The 21472-nt window shown below is 45.8% G+C and overlaps 1 protein-coding gene across 1 annotated transcript; it reads right to left on the bottom strand.

Annotated features, from left to right (window-relative positions):
• Window positions 1-5792: 5792 nt before the first annotated feature.
• GMFB (glia maturation factor beta) lies at window positions 5793-18321 on the bottom strand. The gene is made up of 7 exons (XM_054286799.1): window positions 18246-18321; window positions 15643-15739; window positions 15199-15248; window positions 14221-14270; window positions 13123-13205; window positions 11825-11898; window positions 5793-9521 (listed from the first exon to the last, which is right to left on the bottom strand). Exons 1-7 carry the CDS (start codon window positions 18246-18248, stop codon window positions 9450-9452), a joined length of 429 nt encoding a protein of 142 aa, XP_054142774.1. The 5' UTR covers window positions 18249-18321; the 3' UTR covers window positions 5793-9449.
• Window positions 18322-21472: the final 3151 nt, after the last annotated feature.

The raw sequence follows: 21472 nt of genomic DNA, 5'->3' as shown, positions 1-21472 counted from the left end.
CCCCTGTAAATCCACATCAGGAGCAGCCAGAGCACAGAACTCCTCACCCACTTTCCCCCTTTATCCACTAACAGACATCGGTTCAGTCTGTCATCAGCAGGGTAAACAGATCCCTGCACTTGCAAATGCCCCAACTCCCCTTCCTCACTGGCAAACACCCTTTCCTATTGCACTAATTAACTCACCTCCAGAATGCCTGCTTGGGCTCTCCCATTCAGTAGTGCTCACATAAACAAATTAACATGATAAATTCCATTGCACATGAAAGCCAGTCTCAAGAGAAACAACCACATTTAAAACCCAATTTCAGACACGGGTGCTGCCAGGCATCTCACCAGGACTCATTACAGAATCCACCCGTGGCCTCAATCCCTCCAACATTCATGGTCAGATGGCAACAGTTTCCATTTAATAGGCTAAATACTGAACACTCAACCTGTCCTCATAAATAACAGGGCTTGTTTTTCTCATGCTGGGTAGAGCTCCTGTTAATGGCTTTCCACACAATTCTGAGCATGATAACAGTGTGTGGACAGGAAAAGAGAACAAGAGTTGTATTAAAATAAAATAAATTATAATGCATTTCAGGATTTGGCTGCTCATCAACAACAGAGGGGATTTTCCAAAACATTCTGCATTAGCCTAGCTGTAGCAGTGGTGGCTCCAAAATGTCACCCTTAGTCCTTAGCTCTTAGAATCCCAGAAGGGCTTGGGTTGGAAGGAACCTTAAAATCATCCAGTTCCACCCCTGCCATTGGCAGGGACACCTCCACTAGACCAGGGTGCTCCAAGTCCCATCCAGCCTGGCCTGGGACACTTCCAGGGATTAACATCCAAAAGGAGGCGAGATACACACAACTTCAGCTTTGTATCAGAAAAAATAAGCTGTGGAGGGCTCTGACTTTGGTCTTCCTGTTCTCCCACACACATCCCTTGTGCCCCTGAGTATGGCACCTTCAGGCCTAATGTGTATTTATACACTTAAATCACACTAAATAGGATTTCAAAAGCCTCCATCCACATCGAAATTCCTTCACAAATCTTGCTTTTGATCTCTCCAGCTACATCCGCATTATCAAATCAGCTCAAAGCTGTACCAGTGCTAGAAATCCACCCCACTGGTTGTTCTGGATATTTAAAGTCCAGCTCTGCCCTGGCTGTGGCTCCCACCAGTAACCTCAGGCACGGGAGCTGGGTGGAGTGGCTGACTCACACTCCACATCCACAGCCCCAGTGCATGAGGGCACACAGCCAGTGCCTCCAAGGTTTTAGGACTAAACCACAGGAATGAGGCAGCAGCAGTAAAGATGCAAAAGTTCTCTGTAGATGAGAACAGCTTTGTTCACCTCCCAGACAGGGAACTGGCTTGCATTAAACTGTACTTACAGACCTTGGAATGGGGCCATCCAAGGGAAGAAGGGCTCCTGAGTGGATGCTTCTATTTTTCTGTTCTCCCAGTAATACAGCAACACGATTTGTTTTGTACTCCTGAAGCAAACAATTGCACATTCACAGTTGGAGGTAGGGTATAAATGTTGTCTCTGGCTGATCCCTTGATCCTGTCGTCCTCGCTGAATTAATCACACTCGCAGATCAATCCAGGATTTGTTGCTGGCAGAGCAGATGGCCAGGCAGTCTGCAGTTGTGAGCAAGGCAGGCACGTTCTCATTCCAATTATCCAGCAGCATTTTCCAACAGTGGGTATTTAAAATTAGACATTATTTTGAACAAATGTTAGATCTCTCTTGTTCCTTCTTCAGCTCCATAGGGACAGTGACCCCGATTTCTGCTCTGCTTCCATGCTTTAAGATTCAGCAAAAGTACAGGATGGCTGGTGCCCCTTTCCCTTTCAACTGAATGTTTTCTGCCCCATTTTCTTCTGCTGTCTTCCCATTTTCCACAGAAATGAGGTGACAACACCAGCTGCTGTTTAGCACAGGGATTTCAAGGGTGCATTGTATTAATTGCTGAGCCAAGGGCTCCAGGAGAGGGAAGAGAAGCTGCATTCATGGGGCTCATGGCATGGAACAGCAGGAACGGGGGTGACAGTGTGTGCCTTTCAAACAGCCTGGACAGGACTTCCCTGTCACAGGAGTAAATCTGCCGTGAAAGACAGACAGACGTGCTGTTCTCGCAGTGTTTACGTCTGTTCTGCATTCAGAGCCCCTCTGGATGATAATTGCTGCTGTCTCCCCCCTGTCCCCTGCTGAGGAGCTGTGAGAGCTGTCAGGGGAGTTTCAGCCCAGCTCCATCAGTTCTGCAGGAGACACCTCACGTTGCTCCAGAGGTGAACAGGGTTAACCCAGAGCATGTCTGCAGTCCCTGAAGGAATGAAACATGACAGGACAGTCCAGAGGAGACGATCCCCCCATGCTGGGGACAATAGGCCACTCTGATTAACCACAACTATGCAAAGGCATCGACATCATCCCCTTGGCTCCATGGCCGGGAGGTTACCCAGAGCACAGCGAGGCTGCACAGGGTGCTGCACACACACACTGCATCAGACAGCCTCTTATCCACACAGGATCACAGCATCCAACAGCACCAAAGAACAGCACACATGGAGAAAAGACCTAGGAGGGGAACAGTGCCCGAGTTTACACTGATGTGAACTTAGAATTATGGAATCTCAGAATAGTTTGAGTTGGAAGGGACCTTAAAGATCATCTGGTTCCAATCCCCCTGCCCTAGGCAGGAACACCTTCCACTATCCCAGGTTGCTCCAAGCCCTGTCCAACCGGGCCTTAAACACTTCCAGGGATGGGACATCCACAGCTTCTCTGGATAATCTGTGCCACTGCCTCACCACCCTCACAGACAAGAAGTTCTTCAGATATTCAATCTAAACCTACTCATTCAGTTTGAAGGCATTCCCCTGGTACTCCAGGCTGTTGTAAATATTCTCTCTCCATCTTTCTTGTAGGCTCCTTTCAGGTGCTGGAAGCCTCCTCTTCACCAGGCTGAACAATCCCAATTCTCTCAGTCTTTCCTCACAGCAGAGATGCTCTGTTCCCCTGATCAGCTTGGTGGCTTCCTGAGAGTCACTCCAACAGGTTGATGACATGCCAGCACTGTCCTAACCACCTAAGGAGGATACTCACTTTAGTGTTTCACCTTTTGCTGCTTCCCACAAAATGAAAATAGAAAACTTGAGGTATGCAATTGCTTAGCCTTATGTTCAACCTTTCAATATAGAAACCAGATACAAATGTGTATTAATTTGAAAAGTTAAAAGCTAAAGCCAGGGGTCCTTGTACTTCAGAACTGTATTTATTAAAACAATGCTGGAATTGACATTTCCAATGCCTTGAACACAGCACAAACCAAGCCAGTGCAGCCCAGAGAGGGGATGCCAATTCCCCAGAGGCTGATCCCAGACACATACTTTGAGAACTACAAATCCTTTTCCCTGCTGTGCTGTAGAAGCCTACATGCCTGCATGTCTGGCAGTTCAGGGCTGCTCTTCAAGAACTCCAGGGCTGCCTCTCAGATCCCAGAAAAACTCTCTCTTCCCCAGCAGTTATCATTTAAACTGTGTTCCCAGACCAGCCTCAAGGCCAGCTCAGCACTCAGGAACAATTCCCTGGGCTCAGTTTCCTTCTGAAAGAGGTGGGAACAAATGATATCATCTCCACAGCTCTGCCTTTGCTGGCAGAGAAGCAGTTACCTACCCTAAGGGAAGCCCTGCAGAGGATGGAACCAAACTGGAGTTACACACATAGGAGCCAAATCCAACACCTCCAGCATTTATAAGTCCCTCTGTGCAGGCTTTCCCACAGGAAGCTGAGCTTAATTTCTTTGGACCTTCTAGTACATCACCACAACTGCAGCTGACACAACTGTGCCAACCAACAAGTGCAGGGGATGACCCACCTGCCACACCTTCAGTTTTGTTCCACGGGGTGAGGCCCACCTTAAATCCTCAGCCCCGCCATCCAAGAGTGCAGCTGAACAAATTCCAGCCACTCTTACACCCAGAGTGCCTCCTGTCCTTCCCACAGCCCCAGCAGCCCTCCCTCTCAGGGCTGCTCCATGTCAGTTCAGCCTCTCAGTGGCACTGCCAGAACCTCACTGCCTGTGCTTGGCTTCCCACCCTCACCTGCACCTGAACAGGAAACTGCAGGAACTTCACTGTGAGGAGCCTGGGAGAGCCAGCTTGTGTTCCAGTCAATGAACAGCAGGCACAGGCACACTCACACACTGTCACACACAGACAGCAACTGCCCCAGCTTCCATCCCTGAGAGCTGGCTGGGACAGGGCCTGGAGCAGCCTGGGATGGTGGAAGGTATCCCTGCCCATGGCAGGGGTGGAACTGGGTGGGATTTAAGGTCCCTTCCAACCCAAACCATCCTGGGATTCTTCTTCCAGCTCCTCCAGAACAAATTACATTTCTCCTCTTCTCCACATTATTCCCAGACACCCTACCAAGCCACAGATCTCCTTAGCAAACTCCCAGCCCTGGGCAAGCTTCTCCACAGCCCTGCAAGGGAAAGCACCCCTGTGGGATGCTCAGGTACCCTGCAGGCTGGTCCTGCCCTGCAGAGCTTTCCCATTTTGATCCCTACTTTCCCTTGGCTTTGACTTTAATCACCACTCCAGTGACCTTTTCACCAGAACTATGAGAAGTCACTGACCTTTCCTGAATGGAGGCAGCTGCCCTTCACTTCATATCCCTGATCTCCTGGCAATTCCCTTTACTCTGCTGTTGGTTTATGGCTGTGATGTGGCAGTACCAATGAACTATTGCCCATTTCCTAGTGAAGCACACTCACTGACGAGCAGAGAGTGCCACAGGACCCCACAGGTGACCTTCTCCTCCCATAGGAAAGCTATTTATTATTTTTTTTCCTCTCCTTTTCTGGAAAACCATTCTTCTCCCTTAGCAGCTTTTTCTTCCCCGAGCTTTTGGCAACAGATTTTGCCTTTCAGTGCCCGAGATGCCATCAGGAGCCAGATGTGCTGAAGCAGCTGTGCATTTTCTCCTTCACAGAGCTCTCTCACCTGGGAGCAAAGGGGTTTATTTCTGTCATGTCTAATCAGTGGCCTATTAATGCTGTTCCTTGGTGTTCACAGAAACAATCTATGGCAGGTACTGAAGCTGAATTCCCTGGGTTATACTTGGCAGTTTTTTCAACAATAGAGGAATCAAAGTCTCAAAGATCACAACAGGATGAAACAGCAAGAATGCAGAAAATGAGGGCTTAAATCAAATTAATGCAGTGGTCTCTTGGGCAGGAAAGAGATGAGCCAATGACTGTGGGAAGGTTAAAAAAACCAAGTTCCTCTGTCTCCTTCAAGCTCTGGTTTCCTGGACAGCTCTGTTCAGGGGGCACCTGCACTCTGCATTGTATTGCACAGCTGCAGGTTCTGCCAGGAGCCTTGTGGGAGAGGTGGAGCAGGGAAGTTTCTGTGACATTCCAGGCTGACACTGAGCCCCACGCTGCCTTGCACCTCATCTGCAGGCAGTGGGAGGTCTGTGACACAAAGGTGCAAAGCAGCAGAGCACAGCAGTTCCCTGCAGGATTCCAACAGCTCCTCTCCTCCCCATCACAGCAGATGGAAATGGAATTATTTTAGGTACAACAGCAAATGAGGGAGCAGTTGAGACTGAAGACACCTGAAAGTCCAACACAAACTCCAGGAAGCTGAGAAAAGGAGGAAGGTCATACCAAGCATCACCTGTCACACAGGGACCATTTTGCAATTAAAACAGACCAACACAACCTCTTAATGAAACATTTTATTTAAACCAATACAAGCACCATGCTTAGCAAAAAAAGAGATTTGGTTTAAAGTAAACATGCAATGTGAAGTAGCAGAGACTAACAGCATATGGAAGTTGTACTGGTTACTGGTATTTTCATGGAACTGCCTAATTCCCAAATCTGGCCGTGAACCTCTCACACCTTTTAAGACAAGTCTGGATCACAGAACAAACACAAGAGTTTCACTGAGCCCCTTCTCATGTCCCACTTCACAGTCACTACAAGTATGTATAAGAACAACATTCATGATGTTTATTTTTGGAATGCTCTGAAGTAAGGAATTGAATTCTCTTGCTTCTGCCTGTTGGAGTCAGACCCGTCAGCAGTTTAACATTGTTTCTGGACCAGCTATTTTACAGTTAGAGATACAAAAATGGAATCCTGGTACAAATGCAAAGATGCTCCTTTGGAGAAGTGAAAAAGGTGTCAACACCTGCATTATTGCCTCCTTTAATAGATCAGAACAGTATTCATGATACTAGAAATACACTTAAACCATCAAATACCAGCATTTACATTTTTTTGTTAAAAATATTCAAAACACTACAAGTCTATTTCATGGGCTGACATGCAAACTCATGCTTAAATTCAGCTTACCATCAGCGAATAGGATTACAAGAGCTGTATCCCAGCCATCTAGTCAATATTTAAAGCAAACCTGATTAATTGTGGCAGAAGTCTCCCTTGGAGAGACCTTTAACTCCCGACCGAGGATTTTATGGCCAACTTACTAACTCCTGAAAAATAGGAGTTCCCAATGGAAAATGCTGACTCTCAGACCTTTAGCTACAAAGGCTCCCCTAGGCTCATTTATGCTGTCCTTTAGAGGTCTGAAAATTCAAGAGAAATGTGTGATTACAGATGGGCAATTCACCAGCAAAGCCCAGCAGGAACATACTGGCCTGAACACGGACTCATCTGCCTCCCACTGAGCCCAAGGGGGCAGCAGCACAGAACACACAGTTCTACAGATAAGGTGGGGAAAGATGTTATGAAAACAAGGATTATTTGTGCAGGAAAGACCTGGACATAATGATGTCTTTGTTTAATCAAGTGTTAGCACTACCTGCATCTCAAGAGCCCAGGACAATTAGCAGCAGCCAGTTGTGTCAAAACACTGCATGAAGAGCAAAGAGAACACAAACAAGGCTGAAGAGCAAACACCCTCTGCACACTCATCCTCCCTGAACCTGCAGCTGCTTCCACAGCTCAGCCAGGGGAACAGGAGCAGCTGCCAGGCAGGGCTGGCTGAGGAGCAATACTGGTGGGCTGAGCAGCACCAACAGCACCTTCCAGGGGGAACTGGGCTTGAACACTCTCACCAGGATCTGTTTGCTCCCTGCAAGGCTGGAGGGGCAGCACCCAAGGCAGAAAGTGCTTAAGTGAGGCACGAGAACATGAGAAGTGGAAGAACTCAGCTGAAGATTCAGCTGTAAGGAATAATGTTTTCTTGGCAGAAGGGGGAGCAATCCAGAGATGAAAGGTCAAATTTCACCATTTCATGCAGCAGCTCCTCCCTTCCCTCCTGATGCAGGCCTCTTGTACAGTTATTTTTGTGCAGACCTGTGCAGGCAGCAGTTGGCTGCTGGCAGCCCACCAGTGTACAAAGTACAACAGACATGATTAATCCAGTTTTTCCCCACTGCAAATCAAGCTGAACATTCCAAGCAGCAGCTTCCCTCTCGCCCACACTGTACTTTGACATTCCTCACCTTTAGTACAATCCCAAAAAAACCTCAAAAGAGATTCTTGCTGTTCCCAGACTGATGCTTGGAATGACACTACCCTTTAAGCCAAAGTCTTACTTATACAATGTTTGTCACAAAAGACATGGTTTTTATTGATCTGCAGTACAGAATGATCAAGCAAGTTTCATAATCAACATTTTTTCGTCCAGGGAAATGAAATTGTTTTTCCAGTTCAGTACGTTAACACAGAAATTTAATTACAAGCATTTCATTCCTGCACCAAAGTATCGATTTAATTGGATCCTTCCAACATGTATTTTGAAAAGCTCCTCTCAAGTCAGATTTATATACAAATAAATGAGCAGTTACATCAGACTAGGAAGATATTTACCAACACTGAAGACCTTTGCAAATGAATTCCTTGTGATCTTGCAGGAGTTAGTGTTTTACCACTAACACAACCAATGTTGACAAAAATAACCCCACTTTCAGCAAAGGTTTCACAGCATGAAATACTGGCCTCCAAACTGAACACTGCATTCCTCCCAGCGAGCAGATTGGTTGGGGCAGCTGCATTTGAAGGTATGTTATCAACAGGAAGCTGCTCTTCCGCAGACACTTGTTCAGAAGCACAACAAACACTCAGGAGGACAGGGAGAGACTGTCCCGTGAGCGCTCCTCCTTCCTGCCACAGCACGTGCCGAACGTGGCCCACACCACACAACTACTCTACTCATATAAAACAGACCTGTAAAAAGACTGGTCATTTATAAAAGTTAAATACTATTTTCACATTAGATTTGCTGTTTCAAAGAGATGAACCGTTAAGTAGATGAAAATCAAATGATCATTTATGCAAAAGCTTCATCTGGAATGTAATTTTGACCAAAAAGCCTTTAAGAAAGTTAGAGGTTGTAATTAAAGTACTCAAAAGCTACGTGTGGCCAACTTTTATAACAAAAGAGATACAAATAATTTATTATCATGAAAAGCTTTAACCTCCTGACTCCTACAAATGGAGCAGATGATTGGAATTTCAAAGAAAATGAGGTTGGCTTTTTGTTTTAACAGATGTCAACTGCAGCACGAGGCACTAGGAACAAATATTACTTGGATTCTTTAACAAAGTTTTTACCAAATTTGTAAGAAGTGGCAGTGTAAAATTCTCAAGTCCTTTTAAAGCTAACAAATGAAAGGCACACAGTATCACCAGGTGTTCAGATAACAGGAAATGAGCAGAGGTAAACTTCTCAACAGTGTCAGAACAGAGATGCAAGAAGAAATCTGGTGCAAGAGGAACCAGAGTTGTAGTTCAGCCCTTAGTTATCAGCTAGATCCTGTGAGACTGCATTAGCATGAGAACTGGACAGTCAAAGCTTTGCCCTGAAATTTAGGAAGATTGACTCAGGCAACTGAGGAATTACTGGAATGACAAAAATTAGTTCCAAGAATTTGAGACAGTTCACATGGACTCGATGGAAAGATAAATGGATGGATTTGCAGTACAGGGATTTTGACTTTTTAATACCAAACAAATTCTTCCAGGGAGCTTCCAACAAATGCTTCAAAACTGAGAAGACATTAAGTCAAAAATTACTCTGGTAAGTGAGAGTACATAAATTCTGCATATAAATGGCTAATGTGTGTCATAAGGATGCATTTGTAGCTCAGAAAAAGTTAGCGTCAGCTTCCAAATGATGTTTGTACACGGTTATAAATCCAGAACTGAACTATTTTAGTTACAGAAATATTAGTCACAGGAGTGCAAAAGGAGTCCCTGCAGAGGAGTATTCCCTTTTAGCAGGTACAAATAAGGAAACACCTGCAAAGATTTGTTACTTCAAGGAGACAGACCTGCTATTCTTTGCACAAACTCTGCACAAGAGAGATACTGCAGGAGACAGCTGTGAATACAGTGCATTGCTTGGATGGAAGTATTCATGTCTGGTTCCAGTATCACCAGGATGGTACAGAAATACTCAGAGGTTTTCCTTAGTGGAAAAAGCCCAGTTTCTCACGCAGCCATTCTTCAGTTAGGTCTTCTGTATTTCTGATTTCGAATACCTAAACAAAATGGCATTGCATCAATTCTTGAGGGATGGGGCTGGAAGGGACAAGCACACAATGCAGCAGCACCTTTCCACACACATGGCTGAGCTGCAATAAAACACTCACCAACCTGCAATTTTCAGGTGCTTTCTTGAAAGCATCAGATCAGAGGAAAATACCCAAGACTAAGTGGCAAAAAACATCACTAACATGAACAAGAATCTTGTAATTCTATTTCTAGGCTTTACTCTTATCCCTTAAGAATATGAGAAAAGCACATGTACTGCATTTTAAAATAACCCTGAAGTGGCCCCATCTCACATGCATTATCTCAGCAAGATGGTATTTTGAAGAATACAAATAATGTAATATCTGGATTGATTTAAGCCCAAAGTTCAGCAATTTTACCCAGTCCAACACACAGTTATTTTTTCTTTCAACTGAAATAAATTCATAGTAGCCAGTAGCATATTGTTTCAACTGTAAAATATCTCAAAATAGAAAACTTGGGGAAAAAACCCAACAAAATCCTAAAAGCACAGAATGGTTTGGGTTGCAAAGGACCTTAAAGACCATCTAGTTCCAATCCCCTGCCATGGGCAGGGACTCCTTCCACTATCCCAGGCTGCTCCAAGCCCCATCCAACCTGCCCGTGGGCACTTGCAGAGATGGGGCAGCCACAGCATCTCTGGGCAAAACCCCAAAACAATCTAAAAGCTACTAACCCAAAGCTTTGTGAAATCTTTAATGAAGCCTTGAAGCAGAAAAAAGGTCCAAAACACCAATATACACTTTAAATTCCTTGTGGGCAAGTAACTGGTTAGGGTTTGGGGTTTGCTTTTAATAGCCTGAACAGAAACAATGTTAATTATGATTGATTACTGGAGTCCTAAAGATGACCAAAGACAAAAATCATGTAATTTTACAAATTCACAGGTCTTTAAAGTGAAGAAACCCCAAAAATCAGTGTTACAAGAACAGAACAGCTTAACAGGAACCAAGCTAACACGCAAGTCACTGGAGACTGAGAGAACTCAGCTGAGTCATGAGCAAAAATCACAGCAGGAGGAAGTCCCAGCAGGAGTTAAAATGAAACACAGCTCAGCAAGTGGCAAGAATGAAGTACATCTGAAGAGCAAGCAGGCAATCCCAACTGGAGACAGCCTGTGCTCTCTGCCTTCAGGAAAGATGAATGAACCCAGCCCTGGACCTGCATCAAAAGCCATTCAGGCTGAATTTCTCCCGTGTCAGAAGTGATAGGAACTCCAACTCCAACTGAGCTACTTCCCAGGCTTTCCCCTTCTTCTCACCAGTCCCTTCTTCTTTCTTACTAAAAACTGTCTACCTCCTTTCTATCATAGTTATCAGGCCTCCAAGATGCAGTCTCAGCAGATGTAAAAAAAGATTTCTTGGGGCTGTGCTGATTGTCTCTGCCATCTTCTGCTGCCTTCCTATTGACTCCTGTCAACCTGAGGTCCAATTTAGAACAGAGGGGTCTTCTCTTACAAGGTGCAGCTGGAAGAGGCAAAAGCTGGACAGAGCTTGGAGCAACCCGGGCTGGTGGGAGGTGTTGGAACAAATGAACATTAAGGTCCCTTCCAACTCAAGCCATTCTGTGATTCACAGTTCTCTTAGTGGCCCAACAGACATTTTTACTGGGATGTTAAAGGACTCAGCTGGATAAGGAATGAAGGGAACAGTGCTGTGGGAAGTGCTGAAGTCATTTCATATGGTACGAAAAACCTGAAGCAGCCACTGACTCTATTAAGCTTTACTGCTTGAGGCAAAAAGGAGTCTAGGTGCCAATTAGGCAAAGATTTCAAAGAAAATTTTTCATTTCTCCAGAATGAAAAATAGGTGACATTTCTTTTCTAAAATATACACACAGCCAGACCTAGTGAATGCAGTGATTTCTTCTGGTGTCAGTACTGGGAGAACCCAGCACAGGAAGAAACTGTTCATCCCTTGGCACATGTTACTTACCCTGCAGGCTGTTCTGCAAGCCTGCAGCCCCAGGAAGCAGCTAAACTGATCCACCCCACACTGAGGCTTCAGTCTATTCTTCCCATCAGTAAATTCCTCCCCCACAGCAAAGATGTCCATCCTACTGAGGGATATTTTTGTGTTACAGAACACTGTTCCTCCTGGTGTTTTAAGGTACAGAAATCTCCACACATACTCCTCCTTCAGCTTTCCTACACCAGACTCTGTTCACTGTAATCACAAACTCTCACAAAACCCTTCTTGCCATTGGTTCAAGCACAACACAAAACAGCAACCTGCAGTGAAGGGGGAGTTATTTCAAAAGCCAGTTATACCTTAGTGAGTTCAGCTGTCTGTACAAGCTTATTCTTGCTTCCAGCATACATCATCTGCTGCTCAGGCTTACATCCTGAAGTTATAGGGGAAAAAAAAAAGATTTTTAAAAATTATTTTGACTGCAACAATTCAAAAATAAATTGGTTTTTTTTTTAAGAATTCTAATCTGAAAGCTAAAGACATTCAAAGGAAGAGTGTCAGGTAGCTACAGAAGAATATGCTCAGTAGTTGCTAAACTCTTTTATATACCTAGTTACTCTAGCTCTGAGAAATAAAGGGTAGAACAATGCAATCAGTTTATCTTCTTCCAGGGGATAACAAGGATAATCCAGTAATACCAGCAAGATACATTACTACAACTCAGAACACAGATGGAAGCCCAGGAGCAATTCAGCTCTGGAAGCCCAAACCAAGACCCAGGTTATTTGGCTCCTATTAAAATATCACAGTGCCCTGTGCAGGTGAGTTGATGTTGAGGGCTGCTGTGACACAAGCAGATGAGGCTCTGAACTGCTCTCTACAAACCTGGGATGATCCAGGATTAGTCTGTTTCCCCTGGAACAGTCTGTTTCAGCACTTTCACATGCTCAGATCTGAGATAGGGAGCCCTCTCTTGCTCCTTTTCCCCCACAGCAGTGACAGCCCTTTAGACTGTCCCCTCACAGCATCCTCTACTGCTGCCCATTACACCCAGGTCTCTGAAAACTCCTCTCAAGTCCCATCCTAACCCTCCTCAAGTCCTGTTCCTTTCATGGGTAGAATGAAAGGAATAGGATTCCAAGATCCTCAGAAAGAAATGGGTTCTCATGTGCTAGTGAGATGAGAGGCATTTCCTCCCTCCCAATCATTTATGTGTGAATAGCAAGAGGCAGCAGAGCAGAATCCCTCAGGAACAGAGGCAGTGTCCTGCAGCCCTCCCTGTGCTCACTTCCTGAGCCTTACAGGGTCATCCCTTGAGGACTCCCCAAGATGTGAGGAGTGAACAGGTTAAATGAGGTTAAACCTCCCTGAGGGGAGCAGAGTGCTCCAGCCCTGCCCCTGAGAGGCTGCTGAGCACATGAGAACAGGCACTTTCAGGCAGACACACCTTCTGGCAGCTAAGCAGGAAACCAACACTCCAGTTCAGCCCTCAGAAGTGGGAAAGAGAGAATCTCTTCTCTCAGACATCTGAAGTGCCCTAAATGTGAACCTCAAAGGCAGGAAAACCTCCTTGAGAGCACTAAGTACTCGGTTTTATCTTCCCTAGAGGAGAATATTCCCAAATTTACAACACAAAGCAGCTACAGAGTTCACTCACCAACTGGACTGGAGAAGATAAAGCACAATGGATAGGAAACTCTTCCATCTTCATGCTGGTACTTGTAGCTATACACAATAAATGTTTTTTCTGAGGTTAAAGAAACTAAGAAATCAATTATTTTATAGGATATAATCCTCAGTTATCAGAGCTTGATGCAGGCAGAAGTCAGTGTAGCATTTTAGATGATGTTTTAATTTGGCAATAAAAACCTCACTGTTTTGTTTTCACTTCCACATCTGACTTTCAGAACTGGCCCTGCCTCAGTGTGAGGGCTGTCTCTGTAGTAATGTTTCACATCACAGCTAAAAATCACCCTCTCATCACAAATATTCCTCTTCCAGCTTTGTAAAAAGACTTCCCACACCCACCAGTGTGGTTTTGGCTTTTAATGAAAGCCAAATTCTTTCTTTGCTGACCAAGAATTTCGTTGTTTCAGGTGTTCTGCTCAATCTGAACTGCAGTTTTAGCCAGGACTTCTGTTTTACAGCCTCCCACTGCATTGTAGGCATGAAAGGCAAGATTCAGAACAGCACAGGGAATGGTGCCAGCCAGCTCTTGAGGCTAATAGGGCAGGTATTTCCTTCACATGTAACTTAAGTACCCCTTTTATTTCACTAGTTAATTTACTTCACCCTCTTTTGTTCTTTTTCCAAAACAGGGATTCCTCCCTGGATCACATGCCCACAGCAATTCCAGAATCAGTAACTGCAGCAAAACAACAACAGCCACATCCTGAGAAAGCACCAAAACAGATCCAGAGTTACACAGGCAGATTCCTATATTTAGAAGCAGCCAGTGACTGGTACATTTTACTCACTTCTTTACATTACCAGCAACGTGGCTTTGCTTTACTTCCCCAAACATTATTTGGTGTAAAAGGAAATAAAATGTCAGGAAAGGCTTAAATGAGTCATTGTTTCAGCAAGTGGTACAACAGTTCAGTGCAGCCTGAGAACTGATCCCTGGGTTATTTCCCAAATAAAGGATCAGCAAGATCACACTACAGCAATTACTGGCCTAAAAAGGTGAAGTCCAACACTTTGAACAGGTTCCAGGAGTGAGTAAGTCCAAATGGCAGCAGCATGGCAAGGATATCGAGGTTGTCTCTCAGGCAGCTCATCCTTTAGCTCATCAGGAGAAATACCCTGGTGACATTAAACACAAGCAATGTCTGAGCAAGTACCTCACACTGGAAGGTTAAAGCAGGGTAAAGGACACAAACACCTGTAGGGCACATGTTGTCCACAGGTGAACTGATAAGGACCTCCCAAATTACTACAGCAGTTTAGGAAGATTTGTGTGCCAACAGACTCCTATGACTAAACACAGAATTAGTGTTAGTGTGAATAATCACCCCTATTTTAGGCATAATAAGTTGAGCAAACACTTCTGGCTTTAGTCGGCTATGCTGGCAGTTACCATGCTTTGCCGACCCTAGTACTAAATAAGTAAGCACACACTATAAAGTAAGTTAAAATCAGCTACATAAATCAAAAGTTTGAAAATTTCAGTCCTTCCTCCTTCAGCACACAAAAAGGATTCCCCATTACATTTGATGTTACATTAACATCTACATTCTAGGGAACAAGAGCTCTGGTCAATGCTCCAATCCCTGGGAAGGATTTAATTTTGCCCTATGGACCGTTAAGAAACACCACACACTGGGCTGACCTTATTATGCCACCCATCAAATTTAGAGTCTGCAGGGGATTAGCAATCCTGCTTCTAATTGATGGCAGACCAGCTCAGAGACAAATGTGCAGATCTACGTGGAAACACAGCAGAAATCTCTTCAAAAAGCCAGCAGGTGCCAAAGATGCTTTTTATATCGTTAAAACAGCTTTAAAATAACTTTTTTTTTTTTGTGCAATTAATTAGTCAACTCAATTGCTTCTGCATAGTTTCACTATTAATGGTGCTGTGCTTTACATGCAGAGTGACCATGCATTTAAATAAGCTCATGACCCAAATTAGATTAAGAGTTTGATAACAATTTGAAACTAAGGCAGTACCTTAGAGACAACAATACATTGCAGGCTGAAGATACTCTTATTTACAATTCATTTAACAAACCTCATGCTCCTCATCCAGCACCACCAACTGCTTATCCTTGTCGATTTTCACTATAAATCAAAATAAAACACAGATCAATGTTTTTTTTCAATCGATTTACACAATGGATGCATGAAGCTTTTTAGCACTCAGCAGTTCTAGTCCTTGTGATTCTATTTGTCTTCTTCAGCGTATCCCATGACTTCCCAAAATCATTTTACAAACAGTGGTAGACTCTGAGCCATAATTAAATATAAATACTCTGCTAAGAGCAGATGGAGACTTGAATCCTAAGAACAGCACTGTTTTATTGTTAAAACTACAGGCAGAATTGGAAGTGCTGCAGCTCAGAGAACAAACACCCCCCTGGCTCATGTTTACCTGATACAGCAGCAATCTCACACAGGGAAGAACAGAGGAGAGAGGATTTTCTGACAATTTTTGTCAGGCACGTTTGGAACTTACTTATAATGGCAGCATTGTTGGTCTCTTTGCGAAATCGGAATTTTCTCAGTTTCTCCACCAGGTCTTCAGCAACATCACAAACCACCAGAGATTCACTCTGCAAAAGGAAATGGCACAGGGGAGGGAGAGATAAATCCTTCCACAAAGTGAAACAGATAAAAAAAAATCCCTGTGTCACCCACATCTGTGCATAAACACTGAAGAGGGCCTGCATGCAGCTTGTCCAAAGCTTCAGAGCATCACATAAACCAGAAAAAACGTGGGTGAAAGGAAATTGGTTTTTTTTTAAACCACATTAACAGAACATTTATCTGTTTTAATTTCCCTCTTCAAAGCCACGCAGTTAACCAGGAGTATTTATTAACTACTCCTGAAGAGGGATTATTCTCAGAGCTCTTAGAAGTCAACTTTACACTTCAGAAGTAGATTTTACACTTCTACACTTACAAACTAAATTTTACACCTCATTTTCCAAGCCCCAAAATAAGGGTGTCCCTTAGAGCAACAGCAAATGGGATCAAGTAATTTAAGCACTTAACATAGTAAGAGCTACTATTGGTATTTAAGAACATTGTCCTTGTTTATCTTCACCCACCAAAATATTGAGATTCACACACACAGAAAGAGTTTCAGACATTTTAACCCAAAACCATGCAGCCATTTCCCCCTGTGCACACCGAGCTCTCAGAGATGCTCAAGCAACTTATTAGTCATCCCACTGAAGATGAGGAAGGAAATTATTGTTTCACAAGCAGCCATGCAGGTTATCTTCCCTTACACAAGCAATTTCTGAACTGCACCAAGCTGACCACTGCCATTTCCTGAGCAACATTTTATACACACGACATTTTATACACATAACCTCCATCTCCAAGGGGTTCATGCCAGCTTGATAAAGAAGTTACTTAAAATCTGCAGCTTGAACTGTATTTATGAACTCCCAAGGCATCAGGAACTTTGTACCAAAGTAACTGTATTTCAAGGTTTCCTTAAAAAAACCCCTCAGATAAAAAATTGTGCAAGATTACCAATCAAGAGCTCTAATAAAGAGCTCTTGCATTGAGATAAATCACAAAATGTAATTATTTAAGCCTTCAGTTTTGTCTCTCCACGTTCAACATTGTGAGATTTCCCCCCAAAAGCAGACGGGTGGCTCTGCTTCCCCACTTCCCATACCCCACGTTTGTTGTTGCTTGCTCTTAAAAAGATTTCCACCTTGATCAAATTCTGGCACCAAGTTTCATCCCTGTGCTTCCTCTGGACAGCTGGAGAGGAAATCAGGCTCTGCTGTGACAGCAGACTCAGGCACTGCCTGTACAGTGTCCCTGATTTTGCTTGTTTCCCATAAATGTCAAAGATCACCCTTGGCTCCCTCTGATCGGTCCCTCAACCCAAACAGGTTGAAGTCGATGATCTAAAAGGTATTTTCAAACCTAAGTCATTCTGGATTTTCTGAAACATCCCTACTGTCCACTCTCAATCATTGAGGGAAAAAAGCCTAAAAAATACTTTAAAACACAACAGAATTCAGGGCCGCATTCCATAGCTGAACTTGTATTTCATATAAAATGTTACTTACACCCACTCTCACTCACCCAAGAGGTCTCAACTAAAAAACCCAGCAGGACTCAGGGCTGCATTTCAAAGTTGAGGTTCTATTTTATATAAAATGCTCTTTTGTGAAGGAAGCTTTTCTCCCAGTCCTCTGGACTCACCAGCTTCTCCCAGCAGACAAGCCATGCTCCTGCTCACACCTGTGCAGCCACACAAACACAAATCCCTGACGGAAAACACTCAGTAACATCAGATTCAGACTGTTTACCGGGGCTAAGCCGGCTCACCAACGCTTGGCTTAACAAAAACTGAGGAAAGGCAGGGCAGGATTGCTGCACAGACAGGGACACACCTGCCAGCACCACCGAGGGGGGGCAGCTGCTGCTCCCCGCACCCTCCTGAGCAGATCCCCCTCAGGACACCCCTCCCCTCACCCTCACACCGACAAATAAACGTGAATCTCCCAAGTGCCTCAAGCACGGCTCTCGCCACAGAGGCACGCAGCAAAACAGCCCAAGATCTGATCAAATTTGCTTTGCAACTGCTCCTTCCACAGGAGGGTTCAGCTCCCCAAACCTTTACTAAAAGCAGCATGCATGTCTCTTCCTTTCTCCACAACCATTACTTTACCCATTAACCAATATTAATGCAAAGTACCCCACAGCATTCATCCACCAGTCCTTGTTTCCCTTGGTCTGTTCCAACCAGCAATCACAGCTCAAGTTCAAATTCACCACTCGGGTGAATGACTTCAATGAGCAACAATCAGACGTTTTTCAGTGAATTAGCTCGAAACATTACAAGACAACCAACAACCAGGTGCGATCAAGCCATCAGTCGTTTCACAGACACATAATCAGTTCCTCAGAGGTCAGATCACGCGTTTTCCTGTTGATTATTCTATCATTTCCCTATCGAATCTTTCTGAATCAGTTAACTATGCAGCATTTCAGCGGGGTGAGCCCCCTCCCGGCCGGACCCCCCCGCTCCCCTCCCCTCACGATCCCGCCGGGTCCCCCCTGAGGGAGCGGCGCGCGCTCCCCCCTCACCATCTTGGCGCGCGCACCAACCGCAGCCGCTCGCGCGCCGCCGCCACCTCCTCCTCACTGGGTTGCGCCCCCTCCCTCACCGCGCCTGCGCGGCGTAAGCCACGCCCCCTCCATCGCCCTTCAACCAACCAACGGCGCTCCCGCGGGATGGGCGGGGCCATGTCACGCGCCTACGGGCAGCGGGGAGGTTCAAGGCCGCCGAGGGCGGGAAAAGGCAGGGTCACGTGATCCCGCAGCGCCACGCCTCTCCTTTGCATTGCAGACCAGGCCACGCCCCCTCCCTGTTGCCATGGCAACTCGCGGGCTCGCCCTCAGGCGCCATTTCGCTGAGGGGATCTGAGGGAAGCGGGGCGGGACGGGGTGGGCTCCGCTTTATGGCTCATAATGTGTCTTAAAAAGGGCAAGGAGTGAAGGCTTCAACCCTGGAATTGAAGCATGACATGAATCAAAAGTTGTTGTGCTTGCTGTGCTTGTGTGTAGAAGTGGAGTTTAATTCTGGAAGTCATGCAGGGTCTCCAGCACACGAGGCACAAATAGGAGCGGCCAGACCCGGGCACACGCTGTTTGTCCATAGTGGAGCCTTGATGTGAAGCTCTCCTGATGCTGGAGTGAATATTTGGCCTTTTCCATGCCGCTTACAATTTTAGATGCTGTTAGAGCAGAGAAAAATGCACTTTAAGGGATTCCATAACAGATTTAAGAATATAATTGCTTTCCTCAGAATGAAAGGACAGATGCAGCCTTTACATCTCAGACACAAGTTCTAGTGAATTATACTAATGATTAAACACCAAATTTTTAAGATAAAACTGCAGATTTTCACCAAGGGCTTAGCAAACACCACAGAAATGCAAGATTGCTGAGCAGCTCTTGAAGCCTCACACAAAATCACAGAATATCTTGAGGTGGAAGGGACCCACAGGGATCATCGAGGCCAACTCCTGTCTCTGCACAGGAAAACGCCAAAAATCCCACACTGTGCCTGAGGGCATTCAGCAAACCATTCCCTCAGGAGCCTGTCCAGTGCCTGACCATCCTCTGGGGGGAGAACCTTCTCCTGATATCCCACCTAATCACAGAATCACAGTCTGGTTTGGGTTGCAGTGCACCCCAAAGATTATCCAGTTCTTACCCCACTGCTCTGGGCTGGAACACCTTCCACTAGGCCAACATGCTCCAAATTCCATCTAATGTGGCCTTGAACCTTTGCAGGGGATGGGGCAGCCTCAGCTTTTCAGGGCAGCCTGTGGCAGGGCCTCACAGCCCTCACAGGCAGCAATTCCTTGCCAACAGCCCATCTAACCCCCATTCCAGGGCAGGGAGGAAGCAAAGCACAGCCATGTGCTGCCAGGGACACGGCTTTGGGTCACCTCACAGCCACTGCCACTGCAGCTGTGACCGGCAGCTGCCAGGGACAAAGCTGAGGCACACTGAGCTCTCCCGCCTCCGGCAGGGTGGCAAAGCTGAATCCTGCCTCAAGTGCCACCACTGTGGCTCCAAGAGCTCTCTGTGAAAGCACACAACAGTATCAGCCCTCCTGGTGCTCTGCAGACCTGAAAGGGCACCTGGAGCCTGAGTGCACTGCCAGGAGCCAGCACCTCTGCCAGGAGCCCAGGAGTGACAAGGGCCAATTTCCTCCAGAGGCATAAAGGCTCTGCCCATGGAGCCGAGAGGACAGGGGACTGGAAGCACAGCCCAGCTGCCCTGGGACAGGCCTGACAGACAGGACTCAGGGCAGGCATGAGTCCCCGTCCTCCCTGTGCCCACCTGAACACAGGGACTTAAGGCACAGATGCGGTATTTGCTGCGTCCCCAGATGAAGGAGGAATTGAGAATCTGACTCCATGTTCTTAGAAGGCTAATTTATTATTTTATGCTATTACATTATGTTAAAGAATTCCATACTAAAACTATACTAAAGAATAGAGAGAGGGTACTTACAGAAGGCTTAACAAGATACTAATGAAAAACCTGTGACTCTCCCCAGAGTCCTGACACAGCTGGACCGTGACTGGTCATTACATAAAAACAATTCATATGTTGCACAAACAATCTCCAACCACATTCCAAAGCAGCAAAACACAGGAGAAGCGAATCACATAATTATTGTTTTCATTTTTCTCTGAGGCTTCTAAGCTTCCTAGGAGAAGAAATCCTGGTTAAGGGATTTTTCAATAAATATGACAGTGACACACAGGGGGAGTCGTAGCAGAGCAGGCTCCTTTCTTCTGGGTTTCACAGAGTTCTTGGAAGGGTTAGGACACAAAAAACGCAGTATGGGATTGGACAATGCAGAGGATCTAGTGACAATAATCTTTCTCTTGCTTTCAGAAGCCTTATCCAGTCCCCACAGCTGGTGGAAAGTAGTTGGTATGGCTGTTACACTGGCTCAGGAGGGATTCCCTGCAGGATATCTTGGAGCACCTGCAGTGCTGCCTGGAGAAGACAGACCTTGAGCACTTTGTTGTAGGCAACAAGAGGCTTCCTGTGGGGATCAGCTGCCTTGGGGCAGCCCCTTCTGGGCTATTGCTGAACTGCTGTTTCTGACACATGCCAAGCTCAAAGTGTCCTGAAACAACATGGTGGCAATGTGGGAGATTAGGGACCGAATACAAGATCTCGGGATGTTACGGGCACACAGAACCCCTCCCCTTTATGGTTAAAGTTACTGAGCCCCGTTTTGTTGACCGTTTACCCCCGTTATATAGAACGTCGTGTCACCGTTAATAAACGCCATTTACCGTCCACCATATTGGTGTCTGTGAGTCTCTGGCCCGAGCGGCAGGGGGATTGTCGCCGTTCCCAAACGAGGTTGTCACGCCTCAAGCGGAGGCAACAGGCAGAGTCTGAGTTCTTCAGGCACGTGGCAGGGCAGGCCCAGCAGCGCAGCTCGCACTGCCAGTGCAGGAGCTCCTCACCCACATCCTGGTGGGCGAAGGCTTTTCCACCTCGACCTTAAAGATGGGTGTGATGCTCCTCCTGAACACCCGGCCACGCTGGCTCAGGAGGGATTTCCTGCGGGATATCTTGGAGCACCTGCAGCACTGCCTGGAGAAGACAGATCTTGAGCACTGCTGTAGGCAACAAGTCTTCCTGTAGAGATCGGCTTGGGGCCAGACTTTGGAGTGGTTGAACCACCAAGACTTCTCCAGCACCAGGTTCATGGTCCAGGTGCCCACACAGAGGCCATCCATGATTACTCTGGGCTGTGAGGGGTTCAATCAGCT

This window comes from Melozone crissalis, unplaced genomic scaffold, assembly GCF_028551555.1.
Source record: "Melozone crissalis strain CALT ecotype California unplaced genomic scaffold, PUWL_Pcris_2 ptg000056l_1, whole genome shotgun sequence".
In the NCBI taxonomy this organism is placed as follows: domain Eukaryota; kingdom Metazoa; phylum Chordata; class Aves; order Passeriformes; family Passerellidae; genus Melozone; species Melozone crissalis.
This window is presented reverse-complemented; position numbering and strand designations above follow the sequence as displayed.

What these genes read in the sequence shown, in the direction of transcription:
- GMFB (XM_054286799.1), bottom strand. An exon ending in CAACAATGCTGCCATTATAA is followed by an intron (nt 15,249 to 15,642) that starts GTAAGTTCCAAA and finishes TTTGATTTATAG; the next exon opens with TGAAAATCGACAAGGATAAG. An exon ending in TGCTGGATGAGGAGCATGAG is followed by an intron (nt 14,271 to 15,198) that starts GTTTGTTAAATG and finishes TAATGTCACCAG; the next exon opens with GGTATTTCTCCTGATGAGCT.